Source organism: Stegodyphus dumicola, chromosome 2, assembly GCF_044657685.1.
Source record: "Stegodyphus dumicola isolate Sdum_Otavi_A_Nest chromosome 2, ASM4465768v1".
Taxonomy (NCBI): Eukaryota; Metazoa; Arthropoda; class Arachnida; order Araneae; family Eresidae; genus Stegodyphus; species Stegodyphus dumicola.
Genome location: NC_140769.1, coordinates 201,303,572 through 201,327,750, shown reverse-complemented (window position 1 = coordinate 201,327,750; position 24,179 = coordinate 201,303,572). Strand labels below are relative to the sequence as shown.

The 24,179-nt window shown below is 30.5% G+C and overlaps 1 protein-coding gene across 2 annotated transcripts in view; it reads right to left on the bottom strand.

The window, feature by feature from the left end:
* Positions 1-389: 389 nt before the first annotated feature.
* The window catches only part of LOC118187985 (GA-binding protein alpha chain-like), an 89,468-nt gene continuing 65,678 nt past the window's right edge, over positions 390-24,179 (bottom strand). Inside the window, exons 8-10 of one of the 2 annotated variants that reach the window (XM_085811627.1) lie at positions 13,614-13,748; positions 11,893-12,116; positions 390-9,229 (exon numbers count right to left, since the gene is read on the bottom strand). In XM_085811627.1, coding sequence (XP_085667753.1) covers positions 9,053-9,229; positions 11,893-12,116; positions 13,614-13,748 — 536 coding nt within the window. In that variant the 3' untranslated portion in view covers positions 390-9,052. The remainder of the gene's footprint in view (positions 9,230-11,892; positions 12,117-13,613; positions 13,749-24,179) is intronic. The other variant, XM_085811628.1, reaches the window with a different exon arrangement.

Genomic DNA, 24,179 nt, shown 5'->3' with positions numbered 1-24,179 from the left:
CATATTTCTAAGGAATTAACATTTATACTTTTTTAATTTTTCAAGAATATTTTAATAGTAAACTCTTCTGTAAAGCATCAGATAATAGAAAAAAAAAAAAAATCCATTTAAAAAAAATTTATTTACTCAATAGTTCTTTTGTTTTATTCAAAAAATTTTATACAATTGTTTAAAACTTTATTTAGCAGTTAGAAATGTTCAACATATAAATTTTTTAGCACAGGTTTCATTTATAATAACTTAAATCATAACATTTCTCTTAACAATGAATATAATATAAAGCTGCAAAAATATATACATAATCATGAAAATGAATGTGGTATTTACAAATGGTAATGATACAGAATATATACATATGAATACATTCACTTAAGGTGCAATAACTATGAAAACATTTATCGTGTGTGCCTTTTATAAAATGATGTTAATAAATAGTATGACTAATTTTAATATTCCTTAAAGTACCATTCAGTATTAAGAATACTTTCAAAATAATGAAAATGCTGCCAGACTATCTCATTAAAAGTTTTCAGGGAAACAAAATTAAGTCAGATTCAAGATTGCTTTATTTAATATTTAAACCAATTATTTCTTTTTAGCTGAAACTAACCTTTAAAAAGTTAAGCAACAAAAGATATGAATCAGTTTAAATAATACCATAAACCATAGCAGGAATTTATTCTGATGAATTTTTTTTCTTACAATCCAACCTTTTCTGTAGATTATTTATAAAATGAAAAGTTTATTAAAAAAGAAACTACTATCAATGAAGATAAATTTCATCAATCTTTTGCATGAATATGCTTTTCTGAAACATATTATTTAGTCTTTGATATATTATAAATCAGACACATTACAATTGAAGCATAATTTTCTTAGAATCAAACGTCTATCTCTCATAAATAAATTTTGAAAAATTTTTGATACTGTGATGGCCTTTAGCTGAAAAAAATATGCATTATGAGGAAATGTAAAAGGACAACTAATTCTAAAAAAATCTGGCTACCTTTCTTTTGAAGTTGAAACAACAGTAATCCTAAAACTGAACAAACTAATTCTTTGAATCATTTAATCATCAACAATGAAATGTACTCATCAAACACATCAAATTTTTTCTCTCCTGCAATAATACACTGGCTTCCAAAATTGAGCATCTAATACAATTTGCAGTTCTCAAAAGCACAAGTGAATTTGAGTGACTGAAAATCGATGCAGATGGCAGTATGCAACTATCATACATTTAAACCAACCACGTTTGACTGTTTGAGCATGTGCTAATTAAGCAGTTGCTGAAGATATCAGCATTCTGATGGGTTTCAGGAGGTTCACTTCAATGCTGATACAAAGTGTTTATATCTACCTCAATATAATTTTTTATGATATTTAGATTTCTTTGACTGAAAGAAAAAAAATGGCAAATAATGAGCACTGGCATGCTATCATACAGATCAAAGTATGGCAGTTAATCAAAGAAGTCACTCTTTTCTTTGCCACTGAGTATGCAAGGATCTGTAGAAAATAAGGCCCAGAACATTATGCAATCACAGGCTGATGTGGGCTGGAATTTCAATGGCATATCACCCAGCTGCATATCTTTAAAGACAGTTCTATGAGGGATGCATGGTATTGAGATTAAGTCCTACTCCATTGTGATGGCCGTTCTCATTGTGCCATCATCATTAGTGCCCTGTAGAGTGAGAATATTTCTCATATAAACACTGCATTTTCCTGACCTTAATTCCATCGAAAATCTTTGGGCATGTTGTCTGCATGCTTGCATGGGTATTTGCTATAAGGTTTGTGTGAAGGTGCCTTGTTGATACACCCCTTATTAATATAACAGAGTTGACAGCATTTCTGATTTAGGCGGAAAACTCCATATTTCCGACCACACTCCCACCAACCCAATTTGCAAAACATTTTTCCCAACTTTCTCTTATTTTCAAAATTTCTGATTATTTTTACGTAGCTTGACTTAATACTTTGTTATCGGAACCCAAAAAAGTGATTTTTGACATTTGAAAGAGCTTGTTTTTTCCTCTAGCTCGTTCATTTCACCAGTTAGATATGTGTGTATGTCATATAGAAAGCATTCCTGCTTTGTGTATGATAGTCCAAAAACATCATGTTCCAGTTTTCCATTGATAATCAAGTGCCACTGTGGGCCATCTGGTATATATTAGCCAATGAACACAAAACAAGATGGCTCTTTTAAGTAACAGTTTCCTTATATTACTTCTTCAATCTGATTCCTGCAGGACACGTTAAAACAGCAACCAAAAGCTGAAACTGCCTTTCTTTCAAATTTTTATAACATATGCAATTTATTTTGATAACCATGGGTCATTAATTAATGCACAGAAACCACTGAATAAACATTAATAAGCTCTTACATTTGATATTTGTATATAAAGACAGTGCCAGATTTTTCACAGAATGATTACACACTAGTCTGACAGCAAACAATTTCCACCATTCTATTGCAAAGCAGAAAGTAGGCATTAAAAACTTAAAGAGAGGAATATTCTTCACATACTCGATTCTCCTTTCACTAAAGACACACAAAAAAATTCAAACGTAAACAAAAGAAATGCATAAATATACTAAATGAATGAATTAATATGTTTTATAAAGATATAAAATTCAAACATAAAAATGTAGTTTTAAAAATATAACCAATTTTTAAAGCTCTAGAAATATTAACACTTTCATATACTAGGTAAGCAAGAAATATGGCTACACATTTGATAACATTGCCTGATGATAGTATTACAGCTAAAAAAAAAAAAAAAAAAAAAAAAAAAAAAAGGAAATGCTGCAACTGGAAAATTCAGGCTTCAAACTGAACAATTATTGAATCTGAGTTATTTACTGTCTTAGCCATTTCGAACTGTGTTAGTTCTTACTTACTGTGTTAGCCATTTCGAATGTTTCCAGTGCATGCTGATATTGCTGCACCAGTGAATCCATCCATTTTTTTAAACCCCTTCACGAGTTTCCTATTGTAAGTAGTCATTTACCCTACTTTCTCACAACCGATAGCAACAATGCGAATACATATCAAAATGTCTTCAACTGCATGGCCTCATGCATTTAACCATCATTCTAGGCAATAATCAGTTATTAGTCAGGTAAGTGCTCAGCATGTCACAACTGTAATTCACAACTACAGTGGTGGCCAAAATTATGGACACTTTTGGAAATTTTTATGTTTTTGAACTTTGTATGCTTATAGAAAATGTTACGTTTCGCAAAATGCAAACTTGTATATAACATTTTAACGAGAATTTATTACTGAATTCAATACAAAACACAAAATTCAATTATTTGCAATACAAAAAAAAAAAAAAAGATATATGTACTTTAATATAAATAAAAAGCACAGTTATGAAGTGGTTTGTAATGTCTAGCTTTCCTGGCCAATCACTATTCTTGTTCTGAGAACCAATCAAATGTTAGTAACTGCCAGTAGAAGCTGACATCATGTTTACACTTGAAACAATTCATTATTTTGCTTTGTTCTGTAGAAGGAGGACCTGTTTCTTATTACAAGTAGGAATTTTTGTAAAAATTTTTAATATTTAGTCAAGAAGCAATGACATCAAATAAAAGAGTAGACTGGACACCTAGAAAGAGATGTAATATTATTGTGTTACGAGAAAGTGGTCTTTCCTATGCTGAAATTGCAAGACAGGTGGGTGGTTCAGTGACTACATCTAGAATCCGAAAGTTTTGTTTACGATATAAGGAGACAAATTCAATAAAAAACAAAGAAGGAAAAGGCCGAAAAAGGTGCCCCACATCTATTGATGACAGAAGAATAAAAAGACTATGTCTCCAAGATAGAAAAATGTAATCAGCGGCCATCAGAAGTGATCTGAATGATGCTGGTGTTTCTGTCACTTCAAGAACAATCAGGAGAAGATTAACAGATGTTGGACTGAGAGGTAGAATTCCACGAAAAAAGCCTTATCTTAATTTTTAGCAACGAAAAAAAAAAAAGACTACAGTGGGCAAAGGAACACATTAATTGGACAGATGATCAGTGGTCACAAGTTATATGATGAACTATGATCAGAGGTCACAAGTTATATGATGAGTGATGAAACTAAGATATTGTTATTCGGTAGTGATGGGCGAAAATATGTAAGACGTAGAATAGGAGAAGAGCTACATCCTGACTGCATTCAAGCAACTGTGAAGAATCCAATTAGTGGTATGATTTGGTCATGCATGTCAGCAGATGGTATTGGTCGCCTTCATGTAATCGATACGACAGTGAATGCCAGAAAATACATTGACACTATTCTAGAACCAAAACTTCTACCTTCCATCAGAGATCTCTTTCTCAACAATGCTTCGTTTATTTTCCAGCAGGATTCTGCTCCTTGCCACACGGCCAAAGTATCGAAAGAGTTGTTTTGTACAAAGAGCATTAAATTGTTGTCATGGCCAGGAAACAGTCCTGACCTCAATCCTCTCGAAAATTTGTGGCACCGTTTGAAAACTCTTGTCCGAATGAGGCGCCCATCAAATAAAAGGGAATTATTTGAGGCTATAATTGTTTCATGGCATCATGTAATAACGAAAGAAGAGCTTAAAACTCTTGTCAGCTCAATGAAACGTCGATGTGAAGCTGTAATCAAAAATAAAGGGTACCTTACTAAATACTGATAACTCACTGCAATCATCACTACCTAATGTATATCGATAACTATTATCATTTAACTTTTTTGTATTGCAAATAATTGAATTTTGTGTTTTGTATTGAATTCAGTAATAAATTCTCTTTAAAATGATATATACAAGTTTGCATTTTGTGACACGTAACGTTTTCTATAAGCATACAAAGTTCAAAAACATAAAAATTTCCAAAAGTGTCCACAATTTTGGCAACCACTGTATATGTTCAGTGCGATCTTGGCCAATAATATAAGCTTTGGCATGTGATTGTTGTTTGAAATGTTTCAAACGTACCATTCACCACTTTCCTCTACAATATATAATAAACACATTATACGTATTTCAAATGTATAGCTGTATTTCTAATTCATCCTACAATTTGAGCACTATTTTGAAGTTAATTATTAACAACTTGCTGTACATCTTGGCAACATTCAGACACTTACTAACTCTGAATATAGTTTTTAAATAACATAATCCAAGTATTAAATTATTCAATATTAACAATATGAATTTTAAGGCTTAAAGTTACAGAAGATTGAAAAATCACTTTTTTTAAAGGATGAAATATTTATGTATACGTAATGATTATTATAACTTAAGCACATGCTGAAAAAAATATATACAGAAATTCAGAACAGACTGATTACATTTGAATAAATATGCCATGCTGGAAATACAGAGAAATTCAGAATAGACTGATTACATTTGAATACACAATTCCTATACAGAGAAATTCAGAATAGACTGATTACATTTGAATAAATATGCCATATCCATGTATAAAACAATATGTAACATTCTATGCATTTTTCACTATTCGAATGAAAAAAAAAGTATAAAAATTCTATCCACCTTTCACCCATTCAAATGAAACATACTTGGAATAAATGGGAAATCGGTACACTACTAGCCAATTGAAAGATGTTTTATTTAATGATAACCTCTGCAAGCTGATACATTAATTAAAAAATAGAGATATAAATTAAAATCAAATGTTATATAATGGTTTTATGTATCAGTGAAGTTTAATTTAAAATAATATTCATAATCATTTTTTGAAATTAAAAATTGTATTTAATAAAGAATACTTTTATTAAGAAAACAGATGCAAGCAAAAGAAAACTGATAGGATGCAGTTAATATAATTATTGAGAATATCACATTTTACAGTCTCACAATATGAAAGATAACTACAACACCAATTCATTTTAAAAACATTTACTGCGGATATAAGCTGACAGTTTTAAACAATGAGCTTAAATTGTTTTTTAATGCTTACATATAACAATAATAATAATTCTGAAAAGTTTTTTTTAAATAAAATTTGTCTTCTTAGATGATCTGCACAGAACAGAAGTTGTATTCAATATAACACTCATTATGCTTGAATTATTTAATAATAAAAAGCTCTGTATCCTTACATGCAAATTTATACTCATATATTTAAAAAATGTTTTTAAAAAGTCAATTACAAATATAGAAATAAGTACTGTTTTACTCAAGAAGAAATATTAATCAGAAGGCAAAAAATAATTTGCTTTGTAACTGTTCCCTAAATTAGTTCTTAAAAGTTTCAATTTATGTTGCTAATTAATAAAGGGGAAAAGTAAAAATAAAAAATAAATAAATAAAATAATGCAAAAGCTGATTCTTATCAGGGATAAAGAACTAATTCCACAATAACTGATTAACAAATAGTTAATGCCATAACATCTGAAAATAAATACTACTGGAAAATAAATACTATTCACAATACTATGTAAATTTATCAATATCCTATAAAAATTTAAAGATTTTACCAAAATAGCTCCTATGATAATTAATTATTTCTATCATGAAAGTCCTGACTTTAAAGGCATTATTAAAATTAATAATAATATGTCCTTTATAACATTTACAGTTTAACAATTTTATGAAGTTGTACAATATGAATCGGATTCTGCAATGCTTATATTAAATAGTTTATCATCCTTGTTGGTATCATAACGAACAATGAGTTTTGGGATACCCTCTTCAAAGAACTCTGCTGCCTACAATTGACAGTCAGTTATTCAGGGTCATTTCCACTTCTTAATCAGTGTCTTGACTTTTCTTGAACAATCTCACCAATTTTCACACTTTACAGTCACCCATTGCAATGCCACCGTACACTTCATATATATGGTGACGAGTATTTGCAATTTTCATGTTTCTTGTTATTAAGAATTAAATGGTTGACCATATTTCGCAGTCAGCGAGGATCTCAGTTTTCTTAACACTTCAAAGACGATTGATTGTGTTTCAACTGGATGGCTGCATAAATTTAAATTAACCTTAACGAATTAAAGAAGCTTATACTGCAATTAAATTCAAGTAGTACTGATGTTGAATTATTACTATTTTAAAGTAATACTATGCAGTTTTATCTTTTAAATTTAAAATATTAATTTTTTATTAATTAACTACAGTAATTAAGAAATGAACTGAGTTAAATACTTTTACCTTACATAACAAAGCACAGACAGATGCCATGAATACAAGTGATGTAAAATTCTACCTCCCCCCTTAAAAAAAAGTGTGCACTCATTCTCATGTAGGTGTGAAATTTTAAGTAGTATTCACAATTGGGCATTACTTCAAAAACAACCTATGTACATATAATACCAACTTATGAAATTTACTGATTTCACCAAGTTATTAAAGTTTCTTCCCTTTTATGCCCAAATGTCAGGATAAAAATAAAATTTCAATTCTTTGCATGGAACAAAAATAATTTACATAAAATGCTAAGGCACATAAAGGATTACAGTCAAAAGTCGTTAATCTGGACTCGTCAGGACTTCGGCGATTCCGGATTATCGATTTTTCCAGATTATAGATCATCAGTTTAAATCTGGTAAGATGGCATGCAGAAATTACAAAATTAAAAATATGAAATCGTAATTTCTGAAATAAAGAACAATTATGATCTAAAGGGTATCAAAATTTACAAAAAGAAAAAGCTTAATATTTATTTGTTTACTTTATTAAACATTTCTTTCAATGTAAGTTGTTTAAGTTGCTTCGTTTCACGTGATAATACTTTCTCTTTTATTCTATTAAACAGACATAATTTCTTGTTTAGTTACAAAGTTCCGCTGTTCAAGTCCTATAATTGCTGTGTCGAGAATACCGACTAATTTGTCAATCGAAATTTTTTTGTTTTCAATAACCTCTGTTACTTTCTTCACTATCAGAAGTGAATTATAATGACGAGAAACTTGTTTTAAATCATATCAAAGACGGAGTACATCGAGATGAAATACTACATTTAGTAAGGAATTATAAGCCAAATAAAATAAAAACATCTGCCCTGAAGATATGGATAGTGCTGACAGATCAACTTCCAATTCATTGCGCGCTGCGGCGTTCCCTCCCGCCGAGCAGCGTGAAATTGATAAACAGATTTCGGAACATACTTTCGCTTTAGATCCTTAACATATTAGCAAATATATATCGGAAATTCTATTTGATATAATCGAAAGTTTAAGCTTACTTTTATAAAAGTGCTCTAACAGTCTGCAAAAAATAATAAGCCGGATCCAATTCTAAGATTAAGGAACAACGCAATCTGCAACATTAACTGAATTAGATAATTTTAGCTTAGCTTATACCGTCCGTTATACATTAAACGTGCATGCGTAAACATTTTATGTGCACGCGCATATTCGCAGCCGTAAAGGTCTTATGCGTACACATAAACGCCTAACGTACACATAAACCTCAAAGCTACAAACTTTCTGTGCATCAACTCGATGCATGCACAGAAAGTTTGTAGCTTTGAGGTCCGGATTATGGGTGTCCTAATTTTTGACGACTTTTGACTGTATTTAAAATTATTTCTTAAATGTTTAAGAAATGCAGAACATCCATTCATGGTGACTACTGTATCTCACAATATTCAGTATATGCATTTAATGTAAAGTTCAGATGAACACTGTTCAACATCACTTGGGTATTATGAGAAAATATGAGTACTGGTCCCAAGTTCATTGTGTGTTAAGACACTGTTAAGTCCTGAGTATGAAAATTATTGGCGTATCCCCATATTTCAAAACTTAAAAGAGTTAATTCAACATTAACAGCAGATATTTGCATTCATTAATTTCTTCTCCATTAATAATCATTGCATACTGTTAAAGGGTAAGTAATACATTTTTTCTGGATGAAATGAAGAACACATTTCATTTCTCTTTTCATATGTAAAAAATAAAAATGTTACATTAAAAAATACATTATGGCTTGAAATTAATGTGCATAATTAAATCTTGGAATACACCTGGCTTTCAGTCAGAAAAGTTCTCTTCATGAAAAATACACAACATGCTATATAATAGCCTTAAATGTATTAAGAACCAGAATTTGAATCAATAGTCTGAAACGATAAAATTGTAGCAGTATGTGGTTGGTTTTCCATTTTTTTAATTTCACACTCTGATACCAACCTATTTAATTCTGATGCATCATAACCTAACAGACTTTTTAAGTCACAAACAAATTTGTATACAAATCGCTTTCCATGAACCTGAAAAATATAAAAAATATGTAACACGAACTTAAAACTTTAGCACACATGAGCGACTGATATACGAATTAAAGACAAGAATGCAGGAAATAGTCAAGGCAAGAATTTTTCAATCTAAAATAGAATAACACACTCATTCAGATAGACAGTGACTTGTAATATTAATAAGACAGTTATTGTTATTAATTAACAATAAGTAACTTAAATCTTATTACTTTTCCAACAGGGGGAAAAGATATCATCTAAGTTTAATTCCCTTATTTTTAATAGTAAAATGTAATGCATTTTAGTAACAAATGTGCAAAATATACAGTTATATAACTTATTCATAATACTGGTTAATTGTAACACAAAATACATTCATTAATCAATAAAAAATACTACATATTATAAATGAAGTTTCAAAGACTTGCAATCAGTTACGCATATCACTTTTAAGTTAGCGGAAAAAAAATTTAGATAGTTCAATGATAAGTACCAAAAGCATGTTTCAACCACAGACAGAAATGATAGATAAACCCAAAAAAGTTCATAAAGAACAATTATATTTGTTTTTATGTACAAATCAATAACAAATAAATTAATAAAAAATACTTCGTCCCAAATTCTTCAGTCCTTATGAGGTAATGAAAATTCATCCATCTTATCATTACGAAGTACGAAAGATAGGACGGCATGAAGGCCCTACAATAATGTTTAGCTCTGCTGATAAGATGAAACAATGGTGCACAAACTGAACATTTGCCACCAAGACATTTTTTTGCACACTTTTTCTGCTTGTTTTGTCTTTTTAGATCTCTAGTCCTCTTCAACCAGCCATGAATATCTGGTGTTGCAGAATAGACATGTGCTTATAAGTTTCCTTTTACATATAAGAATGGCAACATGCTCACAAACAAGATCAAGTGACCACCTCTTCTCAGACGATAGATGAAAACAGATGCAATGATGAAGTTTGACAGCAAAAGACTCTAAATTTTTAAGCATGATTATCAGTTATAGTCAACATCATTATTTTCTCAAAAATATGACAACTTTCTGAGATTGTTATCTTAACATAGTGGTCACTGTGAAAGGTTTCACTGTAATACATTTTTAAACATTTATATTTTAATTCTACGCAAATAAGTAATTTTTGAAATATATATAGAAGGCACCCAACTACAAGTCTACAAATACAAGTCTTAAAGAGTATACACTTTGAATCCTCTCAATTGCTCACTGACACATTCCGAACGACGTGCTCCATTCTGACTTTCTAATTCAACTCCTTGAAGTCTATTTTCGTCAAAATTCTTTCAATACATCTTAGATAGATAGACACATAGATACTCACCTTGCATTCAGTTCCTATTTATGATCCAACAGAATCCAGCTCAGCCAAATGCCCCATATCTGTGATGAGCAGATCATTTTAAAATCTTCCCAAGAAGCTTAAGAGGGTTTGTCTGCTTGATTAGGGTTACTATCACACAATCAACATTCAAGAGGCCTAACTGGCAACCACTTAATTTATTTAGCTCCCAAATAGACTTAACCTACCCAATTTCTTGGAAATTCTCCTGTGCTACGACTAAGAAACATCTCTTCTTAGATATGCCACACCAAAGATTTATGTTTAACTGTTTTTTGTACTCTTAATTTTTAAATTATTTTATTTAAATTTTCATTAAAACTAGACTGCAAACTTAACTTATTCTTAATCCTAAATTAAAATTAATATTCTCACTCATCCACCTTAACCATAACTTTAATTTAAATTTAACTAGTAAGTTTAAATCAATACCTTCATTGCTTCACCTCAAATAATAACAGCTTCTGCATCTGAATAATGACTGACTTCCCTAAAACATCTCCTCATTTAACATTCTGTTTAATTTTCCCATCTCAATTCTTCAGTCATTGACACTTTCTTTTAATGACCACTGATCAAGGCTCTTCAGCATTTTTCACTCAGATTATTAACCTAATTTTCCTGAGAAACAGCATTGACCTTTTCTTTGCACGTCATGGCAACATGTTTTGCTGTCCGCCTCCATGACAACCTTGCACTGCACATGCCAGCAAGCTACTCACTGTTCTCTCGACTTCTGTTTGCCGCCACCCTACACAAAATACTCATCCATTTCAAGTGGCTTGTTTCGGAAGATTTTATCTCTTATTGAAATGGGTGAATATCTGATCAACTTGTTTCCAACATCACCCTTAATGGCATGCTTCCTTTCTTATTCTTTAATGCAACTGCTCTTACTTTTCTTATCTGTTGAATTTCAATTTGAAGATATGGAGGTAATTGCAGTTTTATTACTCCTTAATTAAAACGCCTTGGCAGTTGGTCCCGACTACATAATCAGAAAAGATGAATGAACACTGGTGGTTTGACCCAGACTTGACTATTGGTGACTGAATATGCCAACACAAAAGCGGTTTTCCCCCATTTATCACATGAATACAGCTTAGAAAATATTTCATGAATGCATCTCTCCTTAAGTAGATAGGTTTTTTTTTTAAATGCTTTGCCATAACAAATAATTTAATGCACATGTAATTAAGACATTTCTCCAATACAAACTTAAAAAATAACACCAAGCGCACAGAAAATATTAATGTCCAAATAAGACAGTTTCTTTATTTCATTAGAGATAATATTAAACTTTTATCACCTTAGCTATCATTTCTCCATCATAGTAATATCTGAGAGCTCTGCTCAGCTTTTCATAATTCATAGTTGGTTTATTTTTTCTTTGACCCCACAACTGGGCAACCATTTCAGGATTAATAAGCTTAAACTCTCCATCATTTCCAACCCACTGAATGAAATCACGATGGTCTTTATCTGTTAATAATTCCAGGAGAAACTGCCATAGTTGAATCTGGCCATTGTTTCCTAAAAAAATTAAGCATATGTAAATGTAATCTAAAAACAACAAACTAAAAAAGGTTTTTATTCACCAACTTCAACCTTGAATTGATAAGTAAAATAATAAGCTTATTTTGTCCTTTTACTGTACAGGTAGATTATAATTATGGACATTTTAAATTTCAATAGCTTGTATTTTTGCAAACTTTTAAAAAACATCATATTTCCTAAAATGTAAATGTGTACATGCAGTTAGAGAAAATTCAATGGTGAATTCCTTACACATGCACATGCAATAAAAAGTGTCTATTTAGCCTAAAAACCTAAATTAGGCATGACTAAGTTATAAAACCAATTACAATGGCAAATCCAATCAGCTAACCACAGATCTTTTTTTAAAGACCTATCAAATAGTAATAGTCATCAATTCATCCAGTTTTACACTAAAAGCTTTCTTTAGAAAAGAAAAAGACAGCAATTGATATAATTTGGACAGAGCTAAAGCTTGAGCAAGTAGTTTTGGTAGTAAGTCAAATTTAAAGTAATAATATTTATCACAATAATGACATCAAGAAAATAATTAACAGGATATAGAAAAACAAGAATGATTTCCCCACTACAAGCAATCGGATCCATGGTGAAAATGCAAAGCAAATGGCTAAGATGATAATAAATGATGCAAAAGGAAACTTTGCTTATATTACAGAGAAACAGAATCACTAACAAAAAAGGAGGAAATAGCAGTCAAAATCAGATGATGGAAAAAATGAGAAAAAATCAGCACAAAAATTTCACTGCAGACCTTCGACACAGAATTGTGACCACCATTCTATTATACAATCACACTAAAAGTTAAAAATAGAATTCTTAGCATACCTAACTAAACTCCACAAAGAATTAAAAGTATTAGAAGCTATATCATAAAAAATAATTTTTAATGCAGCATATCTCAACCTTTTATGACCTGTAAACCATTAAAATCAGTGAAAAAATTTTGTTGACTGGTGTTGTTCCCCCCCCCCCCCGAGCATACTGATGTAAACTCCAGTGTTAGCAACCTTCAAAGATAAAATTGTGGATTCTAGTCTCTAAAATTATGACATTTAAATAAAAATATCATATAAAATTTCATTATTAGTATTTTAATCAGAAAATTGTTTTAACACAGACTAAAAATCTATGATGACCGGTTAAATTTTTCCATGCAACAATACCAGTCTACCAGACCAGCAGTTAAGAATCCCTGTTCTAAAAGAAAAAGAAAATCAATATCAACTAATGTACACTAATAAAATATATCTACCTTATCACAAAAAGAAATCTTTGATTAAAAGACAATTTATTCCACTTCTCAAGATATGAATACATACCTGCCCAATCACAGTTTGAAACTGAAGGCAAACTTCAAAATGATCTTTATGAGAGGAATAAGTCTCTATAATCACAATGAAATTCACAAAAAGAACATAGCAGAATTAAATATACTGTATAATAATTTCAAGAAATTATTACTTAAATCCACACCTGTATGATTACCTGGACAGCCTTCATATGAGATTCTGGGTGTTCCTATTCTGGGAGTTGCACGAGGCCGATTTTTTAAAACGATGTTTTTAGTTGCTCCATCTGAAGAAATATATGTTGGTGGTTGGATGATAGCTGAAATTGAAACAATACATCAGAAAACAAGGTGTTTGGGATATCACTACCTCACCTGGAGTGGGAGAATTTTTGCTAGCATTTTTTTAATTCAAAAATAAATAAATAAATAAATAAATAAAATAAAATAAAAAATCACTTTGATGAACATTACAATTTTTCTTTCTTACATATTTAAAAACCACACTCTGTATGTTTAAAAAAAGCAAAACATTGTAAGTAAAGTATATTTCATATTAAAAGTTATTCAGCACTAAATCTAGAACAATTTATATATAAATATAATTGTTTAGTCTTTAATACCTCTATATACTTTGTACAAATCACAGCTATTCTAAAATTTCCCCTTCTTTTCCTTACCGTATTTAATCACCATCCCACTGGTGGCCAATGCCTAACTTTGGAGATTTCTACATGATGACTCTTTGGTTATTTTTTATCTCTAGTTCCTCTTATTAATTGCCAAAAAATCTGACTCCACTGAATCAGCAATCTCAACCAAGGTCTTCCTTGTTTTGGGGTTCCATTGGGATTAAACAGCAGTACTTTTTTTATAATAGTGTTATTTCACATTCAGATCACATAAGCCACTCAGTTCATTCTGTTAATTTTGATATATTTTAAGATATCAGGTTACTTATCTAGCTTGTAAAGTTCAAGAATCAGGTTACTTATCTATCTTGTAAAGCTCAAAATTATTCTTTTCCTCCAAATATTATTTTCATTCATACCATTTAAAAATACTTTAGACTTTTCTTTCAAAATTTGTAATACAATTTTCCTCCAGTTTTTGTCATTGTTCACGTCTCAGAAGTATATATCAAAATAGGTCTGACGACCGTTTTGCAAATCATGAAATTTTTCATGAAAGAAATCTATGTCTGAAAAAGCTTCTTAACCCACAGAAAGTCGTATTTGCCAGATATAGCAGATTCTACATTTCGGGAAAAAATATGTCTACTGCTGTTAATGTTTGAATAACAAATAACTCTCTGAAGTGATATATTAAAAAGTAGACAATAGAAAGAACCTCCTTGTTGTACTTCTCTAAATGTGTCAAAACTTTCTGATGGAGATTTTGTGACACTTAGCATCTTTCAACATATGTCTGGTCAGTTTAATAAGTTTAGAAGGAACAATTTAAAGCCTCAAGGGAAAATTTTCTATTTAAACTATTAAAAGCAGCCTTAAAATCAATAATGAGATGATAAGTTTCAGTATTAAATTTCACTGCTTTTTCAATATTGTGGGACAGGCAAAATATTTAGTCCTTGGATCTTTCAACACGAAATCCACATTGATAATTTCTAATCAGTGAATCAGCATATGGCTACAGTTTTAAAAACAAAATTCTGAATAAGATTTTATAAGTACAGTCAAAAGTCGTTAATTCGGACCTCAAAGCTACAAACTTTCTGCGCATGCGTCGCTTTGACGCATGCGTATAGGCATTTACGCGTGCGCGTAAGACCTTTACGGCTGCAAATATGCGTGTGCGCATAATACGTTTACGCTTGCGCGCTTAATGTATAACGGACGGTATAAGCTAAGCTAAAATTATCTAATTCAGTTAATGTTGCAGATTGCGTTGTTCCTTAAACTTCAAATTGGATCCAGCTTATTATTTGTTGCAGACTGTTAGAGCAATTTTATAAAAGTAAGCTTGAACTTTCGATTATGTCAAATAGAATTTCCGATATATATTTACTAATATGTAAAGGATCTACAAAGCGAAAGTATGTTTCGAAATCCGAAATCTGTTTATCAATTTCACGCTCCGGGGGGACACCGTGGAGCGCAATGAATTGGAAGTTGATCTGTCAGCACTATCCTTATCTTCAGGGCAGATGTTTTTATTTTATTTGGCTTATAATTCCTTACTAAATGTAGTATTTCATCTCGATGTACTCCATCTTTGATATGATTTAAATCAAGTTCCTCGTCATTATAATTTGTTTCGGCTAGTGAAGCAAGTGACAGACAGGTTACTGAAAACGAAAAAAATTTCGATTTACAAATTACTTTGTAACTAAACAAGAAATTATATCTGTTTAATAGAATTAAAGAGAAAGTATTATCACATGAAACAAAACAACTTACATTGAAAGAAATGTTTAATAAAGTAAACAAATAAATATTAAGCTTTTTCTTTTTGTAAATTTTGATACCCTTTAGATCATAATTGTTCTTTATTTCATAAATTACGGTTTCATATTTTTAATTTTGTAATTTCTGCATGCCATCTTACCAGATTTAAACTGATGATCTATAATCCGGAATCGCCGAAGTCCCGACGAGTCCGGATTAACGACTTTTGACTGTAATACATAGCAAACTAATGCCGCAATAATTAGTCCAAGTCATCAAGTCTTTTTTTTTTTTTTGTGTGTGTGTGTGTGTGTGTGTGCGTGTGTGGACTGGACACAAATTACTAATATTCCATTCAAATGACATAATTTCTATGTTCCAAATATTAGTAATTAATTCAAATATGTTCTTTAACAAGAAGTTAAAGAACTGCTGTCTGCTGAAATACAATCATGCCCAGAGGCTTTATTAAATTTTAAATTCTTAATTGCATCCTTCTACGTCATTGAAAATTCAATAATTGGTGTATTTAATTATGGCAAAGCACACTAGGGCTATCTGCCTAAGGAGAGGAATGCCTTCGTGGAGGACTTTCTAAGGAAAACTGGCTCATATACATGTTACACATGGGGAAAACCACGAAAACACCTACTCAGCCAGCCCGTTTGCGGGATTCGAACCTCAGACCGAACTACCAGTGTTCAGCGACTTTACCGCTCGACCGCTGGTGGGCCTTAGTGAAAATTCAAGAACAAAGCCTCTTCTTCATAATTATCATTAAAAAGATGATTAAAGCGTCCATGCCATCACTTCAAAATAGCCTGTTTATGAGCAAGAATTTCACCAAATGTGTTTTTACAGAGATTAGTAGTCTGTTTAAAGTCCAATCAACTATGATTTATTTTATGGCAGAATACCCTGCAATTATTAATTTCAAATGCTCAGCATCCCTAAATGAATCCTCTTCAAAAACTCTCTTTTTTTTCCCTTTTGAATAATTTCTTTTCCTCTAATCTGAGTCTATGGTACTCCTCTGCTTTATTTCTTGTATAAACCTGTATCATAAATGCAGTTCATACACCTGTATCATACAATTCTTTTTATCATTTGCTAACGCACAATCATCAACAATTATTCAATACAAGTTGATAATTCTTTAGTCTTTGTTATGAGAGTGCCAAAAGAATTATCAACAGAGCCAAATTTCCGAATTATATCAGAATGAATTACAAAAGGAACAATAATAAATCCATTACATGAAAATTTATTTTACTTTTTTAATCAAAATTTTAAAGTAAAAGAAGTTTTAAAAAAGCTTTCATCAAGATATATTTTGCCCCAATGTAACTCGCTAGTTTCTGCATGATTTATTTCCACAATGTACCTATGAGGGTTTACTTGATCTGGTAAAAGTTAAATAGTCCAAAACGTCTAACAGACATGAAGCAAATTATCACTATGTCTGAAAATAACTACAATACCAGACGAAAGTTTAAATATGCCTCTTTCTTAAAAAAAAAAACTTAGAACATAAAGGTATGCTTTGATGCTACAAAAATCAATTACGGCTCACGGTGATGTAATTAAACACGAACAGTCAAATTCAAATTAAAAATGTGGACTAGTGGTCAAAGATTATACAATTTAATTTAAATTGAATCTGGCTCAGTAACTCTATCATATGAGGACACAGAAATGTGAAATTATAGTAAAGGCTGAAATCCTAAACAATTAGGTAATTTACATAATAATAACCACATATATCTTTGAAGAATAATTTTCCTTATGTATTTAGTTTCTTTCTTCAACCTGTTTCCTTTTCCTTTTAGAATTTTTGGATTTAATTAAGAATTTCTCTTATTCTAAAAAACACTAAATGCATAGAAAAAGTGGCTAATTTTATTTCTTTAGTAATATGAACATTCAAAAGAAATATGAAATATATATGTTAAAGGGCGGTTACAGAGCTGGTGTGGCAAAATTTTTAAAATTCAGTTACACACTGAACAACAAAACCTAGAAATGGCAAAACTTTTAGAATTTAGAGCAGGCATTGGAAGCAGAATTCAGAAAAGCACTAGGCAGCAGAATTTAGGATCCACAGAGTTTGGAACAGGTGAGAAAATGCCTAGTGCCAGCTCTGTGTACGATGCAGTAAGACATTTTAGATGAATCTTTTAAATTATAAATTTTCAATTTCTTTATTAATTAAAAAATCTCTTTCTATAATGCCTGCCCATGTGATAAGATTAGAAACATTTTTGATAATTTCCATGCTTGTGTCTAGTGAAAAGTAGAGAAAATAAAGGGAAGATAAACATGCTAAGAAAAAGATTCTAGTATCAGACATAAAACATTCAAATATTATGTTTTCAATTGTTCTTCCAGATGTTCTCCAAAAAGTAAGAAATTCATCTCAAACTATCTGTAAAATACATCCATTACGTGTTGATACCATGGAGATATCTTTCATTCTGTCACATATTTTTCAAAACTTTTATAATCGTGGGTCTGTAAATCTTGCCTTCAAGTCCTTCTAAACTTTCCAAGCTGCAATGTCTAAAATCCTAAAGAAAAATTATTCCTACCAATTCTGTAACAGCAAAAAGCCAGAAATATTTTGGCCAACTTATATAATAAGTTGCCAAAATGAAACTTTATAATATGACAGAGAAAAATAAAAATGTTTTATTTTAATGTTATTTTTAAAGTATACTTTCAATATATTACCATTATTTTAATGAAATTTATCAATGTTACGATGTTTTAAAAAAAGTCGTCGAAAAATTCTCAGATCTCGGAATTAAAAATTTTCTATAGAAACTATCTTAAAATTGCCAATATGTTGAAAAGTCACCAAATTTAGAACCGTTTAATAAAAGAATTCACATCCCCAAAAGCGAAAAGTTGTTTAAGAGTTCTTTATTAGAAAAAATGAATTTCAAAATGCTCATGTTTCACTTCTTGCTTAGAAACTTGAGTATCCATGTTAACAAATTATAACCCATGAACCCATTCAAAAGATAACCATATATGTCAGTGAATCGCCAAAAAATATTCCTCCAAAATGCTAATTCACACTTAAAATGGCATTAACAAACAGAAATTTCAGATGATTAAAATTAAAGACCTTCTACTGATTTTGGCCAAAATTAAAGATTTTTAAGGACCAAAAATCAATTCCAAAAAATCTAAGGACTCTAACCCTGAGATTGCAATCAAATATCACCCTCATAATGATCAAATACATTTTATTACTAAAAAAAAGAATTCTTATGCCCATTCTTAAATTTTGAGTTATTTTTTGTATTAAAAGTGTGCATTATATACTGGATAATACGGTATACGAAAATTCAAATTTAAATTAACTTGTATACTCAAGTTAAGTATTAGAAATTTAGTAAACAGAATTTTACACTACTAATTAAAATAATAATTTTAAAAAAACTTTTAGATAAAAAGAAGCCAACTTCAGAGAACATCACATTTGAAAGTTATTTGCCACAATTAGGGTTTAAGAATCATCATAATGATGTTTGTTTAGGAAAGGCTTTTTTAAAATTTCTCATACAATATTACAAATATAAAAATGTTGAACACACCCATTAATTACTGTACATAATCACAACAAATTTCAAAATTAAACAGCATCACTTATTTTTATTCCATTTAACAGCACTGAAATAGTTTTACTGAAATTATTTCTTTTTATTAAGACACTTATAATTTATTTATTTTGTATAAAACAGGAAGATCCCACTACTATGGGCAAATTCACATTAACAAACTAATGGATTAATTCACCAGTGTTTAAAGAGGTACTAGGCAGTTACTTATAAAGGCCTCTGTTGCTTGTTTAAAGGCAAATGTCCTTTTTGAACTCCACCAAAACATCCCATTACAGTGGAAAGAAAATTAAACCTCATTATATGTTATATACATGAAATGGTTTGGTTTGGTTTATTTAATTATGGCAAAGCACACTAGTAATTATAGTAATGAATTTTAAGATATATCTCGGGCTATCTGCCTAAGGGAAGGGATGCCTTCATGGAGGACTTTCTAAGGGGAACTGACTCGTATACAAATTACACATGGGGAGAAAACCACGAAAACACCCATGCAACCAGCCCGTTCTCGGGATTCGAACCTTGGACCAAACTACCAGTGTTTAGCGACTTCATAGCTCGGCCTCTGGTGAGCATATATATATAAAATAAATAAATAAATTTTTTTTAAATAAAAAAACAGTAATTATGTATTCTTTATAAGGCCTTCAAAGTTTATCTTAATATATTCGAAATCATTTCATTATTATTTATATTCATGTTTATTTCATTCTCAAAATAATTTTAAAAATCTCTGAAAAGAATTAGATTTTTAAACAATAATCCAAATTTCTAATAATTAATACAGTAATTTTAATCACCTTCTCTAAATAAAATAATTCAAATATCTTAAAATTCATTACTATATTTACTAAATGTAATTGCTAAAAATTTAATTCTGATATCATAAAATTTTAATCTGATATTTTTATAAAACAGTGCAACATTTTAAAAATTCTATATAATAAGAAAAACAGCACTATATATCTAAATTTCAAAGTGATTTATATCATTGCCATTTTTTATGATTATCAAAACATTTTTAATTGGATTAATTAATGAATAAATAAAATAGTAAAATCAGAATTGTAGAGTTTAAAAGCAGAAGCACTGTATATAAAGAGTTAAAAACCAATGCACATATTTGAATATTGTTTCACTTTCACCAGGCACACAAACAGAATCAGTAGCACTTATGATTGATGATCACAGCTAATTTTCCTTATGAACACTTCTTATAAACAAAAATTAATGACTGTAATGCTAAAGCTTTTTAAACACTTTGGAGATTATTGAAAAGACTCCAAGTTTTAAAGCACTGCTGGTTAGCCACATCTTTGAAGTACTTGTGAAATCACAAATAAATAGATATTTTCCTCTCAAGCATGAGAAATATTTCATCAGAAATGTGAGGAAATAAAACTGATTGACACAGCACAGATTCAAACCACATCAACTCATTGTAGCTACATAATTAGAAGGATAATACTTGAAGATGACGTAGCTGTAATTTGAACATATAATTTTATTTTTTATAACTTGTTCTTAAGAAAATATTTTTTTTCATTACACATCATCATCATGGATGCGCTATGCATTCCACAATTTTATACATAAAAGTTTTTTAGAGAAATGGGCAACAGCTAGCAGAGACTAAGTGATACATCTAAACAGCAGCGAGCAAAGTAGAAAAAAGAGGTACGCAACAGCAAAGTGCTTAGATATATAATAAATTTCCTTAATCTGACTGGCTGAGAACTGTCATACTGCAACTTGATTAGATAAGAGACATGAAACATATTAATTTTCAGATGATGCATTTTAGATTCAAAGGCAGGAAGAGGATGTGCCCAAGTAAAACACATGAATTAAAAGAACCTAAAGTTAATAATTTTGTTAGTAATTTTCTTTCACATTTTATATCTTATGGATAAATGCACATATATTTATAAACATATCTTTACACCTTTAATCCCTCCATTCGAAAATCATTGTAATTTTATAAAATGAGGACTTTCAAGATAGATTCTGTCGAGTTGCATGATCATGCAGTTAATTTTAGGAGTTATATATTAATTCATAAATTTTGTGCACAGAACAATTCAATGCAGTTAATTAATCATGAAGTAAAAAAAAAAATATGGCAAAATTAATAATATAATGATAATTAATGAGTTAAAAGTAATTTAAAATCTATTAATACAGTACAAAGTCCAGAATTCTGAAATGGCAGGACTTCAATGAATCTGTATTTTATAACAACAGTATAAACACAGTAAGATGACATGTATAAATTATAAAATTAAAAACATTTTTTATTTAAAAGAAAAAAAAAAGGTATTTTGCTTTAGAAAAAAATTCCTGAATCACCACTATGTGAAACAGAAATGCAACTTGAAGCTGAAATGGTGATAAAACCATACTGCAGATATTTGCCTTTCTGTTTACTGATTGATAATTGAAGCACTGTCATCACAATGTAAGACTTCAGTTATATCCTCTTCATTTAACATTTTTTTCTTATATTCCAATAATCAGAAAATTTTGTTTTTTATTTGTGACATCTGAAAACCTTCAGATTTGTAACTTTCCTCAACATCATGAAATCTGATCGCTGGCTATATATCATACCAAGCATTTTAAAAAATATCTACACAAACACTCTCTCATGATCTTGCAATGCCCTACACATCAGGTTTTATATTCACAGATTTCTAAAATTCTTGGATGAACTTACTGCTGCACTGATTTTTAAAAAGCTACTTTATATGACCATTTCAGTGTGTGCAAAATTATAATATCCATACATATTGAGGAATGTACAGTTTCAGTGAAAGAGTAAAAGAAATTATTATTTACTAACACTGTAATTTTGACAAGAGACAAAAATAACAAGTTGCTTCACTCCCGGCTAAACGGGACTTTTCTGAGAAACGAGAATCTGGAGGCACTGATTTAACCGGGAGGATTCCTAGAAAAAAGAGCCTCACCTGAAGCGAAGTCCCGCCTAGCTACGGAAGTGGTGTTGCAGCTATGAGAGATTTTTTCAAAACTGACCGAAAATGTCTCAGGTCTCGGGTAGAGACAACCAATCAGACGAAAGTTCTGCTTCTGAACGATCATGTGATCCCAATTTGAGCGATAATTGATTACTATTTGGCGTTCAAGTCTTTGTAGTAAGTGAGAATGGTAACCTAGCTACGTGTGTTTCCCGGAATTGTGCGGGTTCTAAGAATTGCCCCTTTCAACATCAAGTCCCGCGTAACCGAAACATAATGTGATTGGGACCTTAAGTTAAAGAAGAGTGAATTTGCTATGTTAACTGAAATGCCTCATAATCTTTCTCTTCTCCCCACTGTTATTCCAATAAAAGAAAACTTGGATAAGCAACATCCCTCTCGAGATATATGTGTCTTGAAGCTGTATTGGCTAATGTCAATATAATGTTAATAGATGAAATGTCATTGCGCAGACAGTGATATACTAGACAGCAAATGTGTAAAAGTATCATACAGAAATCTGTTAGTCGGGAGAAAAATCACTTTCTTCCTTCCCCCTGGTGGTTCTAATATTAGATTATTCCATATAACTAAACACCCGGATTTCAGACTTTGCTCTGTATATCTTCAGACATATTTTACCACATAGTTTGTTAACCACAGAGAAAGGGAATTCGGCTGATCTTTGGAATATGGTAACAGGTAGTTTGGTGACATTTTGGAGGCGATAAAGGTTACTAATTAGTACTTTGGTAATAATGTGAGAAGTACTCAGTTCCGATTACACATTATTTTGTGTGAGGGAAATGAGAGATCATGAAATTTATTTTAAATAATATATTTTTACTGTTTGTTAGAATAAATAAAAGGGAAGCTACAATAGGATCAGTTTTGAATTCTAGTATTGATTTTTATTCGTACTATGCAATGTACGAATAAAAATCAATACTAGAATTCAAAACTGATCCTATTGTAGCTTCCCTTTTATTTATTCTAACGAACAGTAAAAATATCACGTGACATTAATGGACGAATTACAGTTCTTTAATCGGAAAAGGGGGTAAAAAATTTGGAAAAATATCTGTAGTACTATATTATTTTGTATTAAGCTTCATTGTGTGTTGTGTGAAATATTGTTGATTAATTTTCGGATTGCATGGCGCTATCTAAAATGAATTCTAAATTTTTAATGCGTTTATCTGATAATTCAAAAGAATTGGTTGAATGGTGTATGAGTGTAGGTTTAATTACGGATAAGTATGAATGTCCAAAATGTGGAAATGAAATGAGATTGTGTGAAAGGAAGGATATTACAGATAAGTTTGAATGGCGGTGCAAGAAATCTGGTGAAAATGGACATTTTGTGAAACAGAGTGTAACGAAGGGTACGTGCTTTGCTGAAAGTAGTTTGAGTATGTGTGAAATTTTATTAATTTCTTATTACTGGGTGAATAGACTGCCAGTTGACTACTGGATTTCGGATTTAGAAATTAGCAGTAGTACTGCAGCCGATTGGAACTCTTTCTGTAGGGAAGTGTGCGTGCCACGTAATGAAGATTCTGAAGAAGATTAGGTAAGTTAGTATTTTTAATCATTTGAGGATATTATTTTTATGCATTGTTCTAAATGTAAGGAGTAAATAAATAAATATGGTATTATTGAAAAATTGTTATTAGCAATGATTTAGTTTAAAGTAATTAGGATTGTAATCTAATTTTTATTAATTTAATGTATGT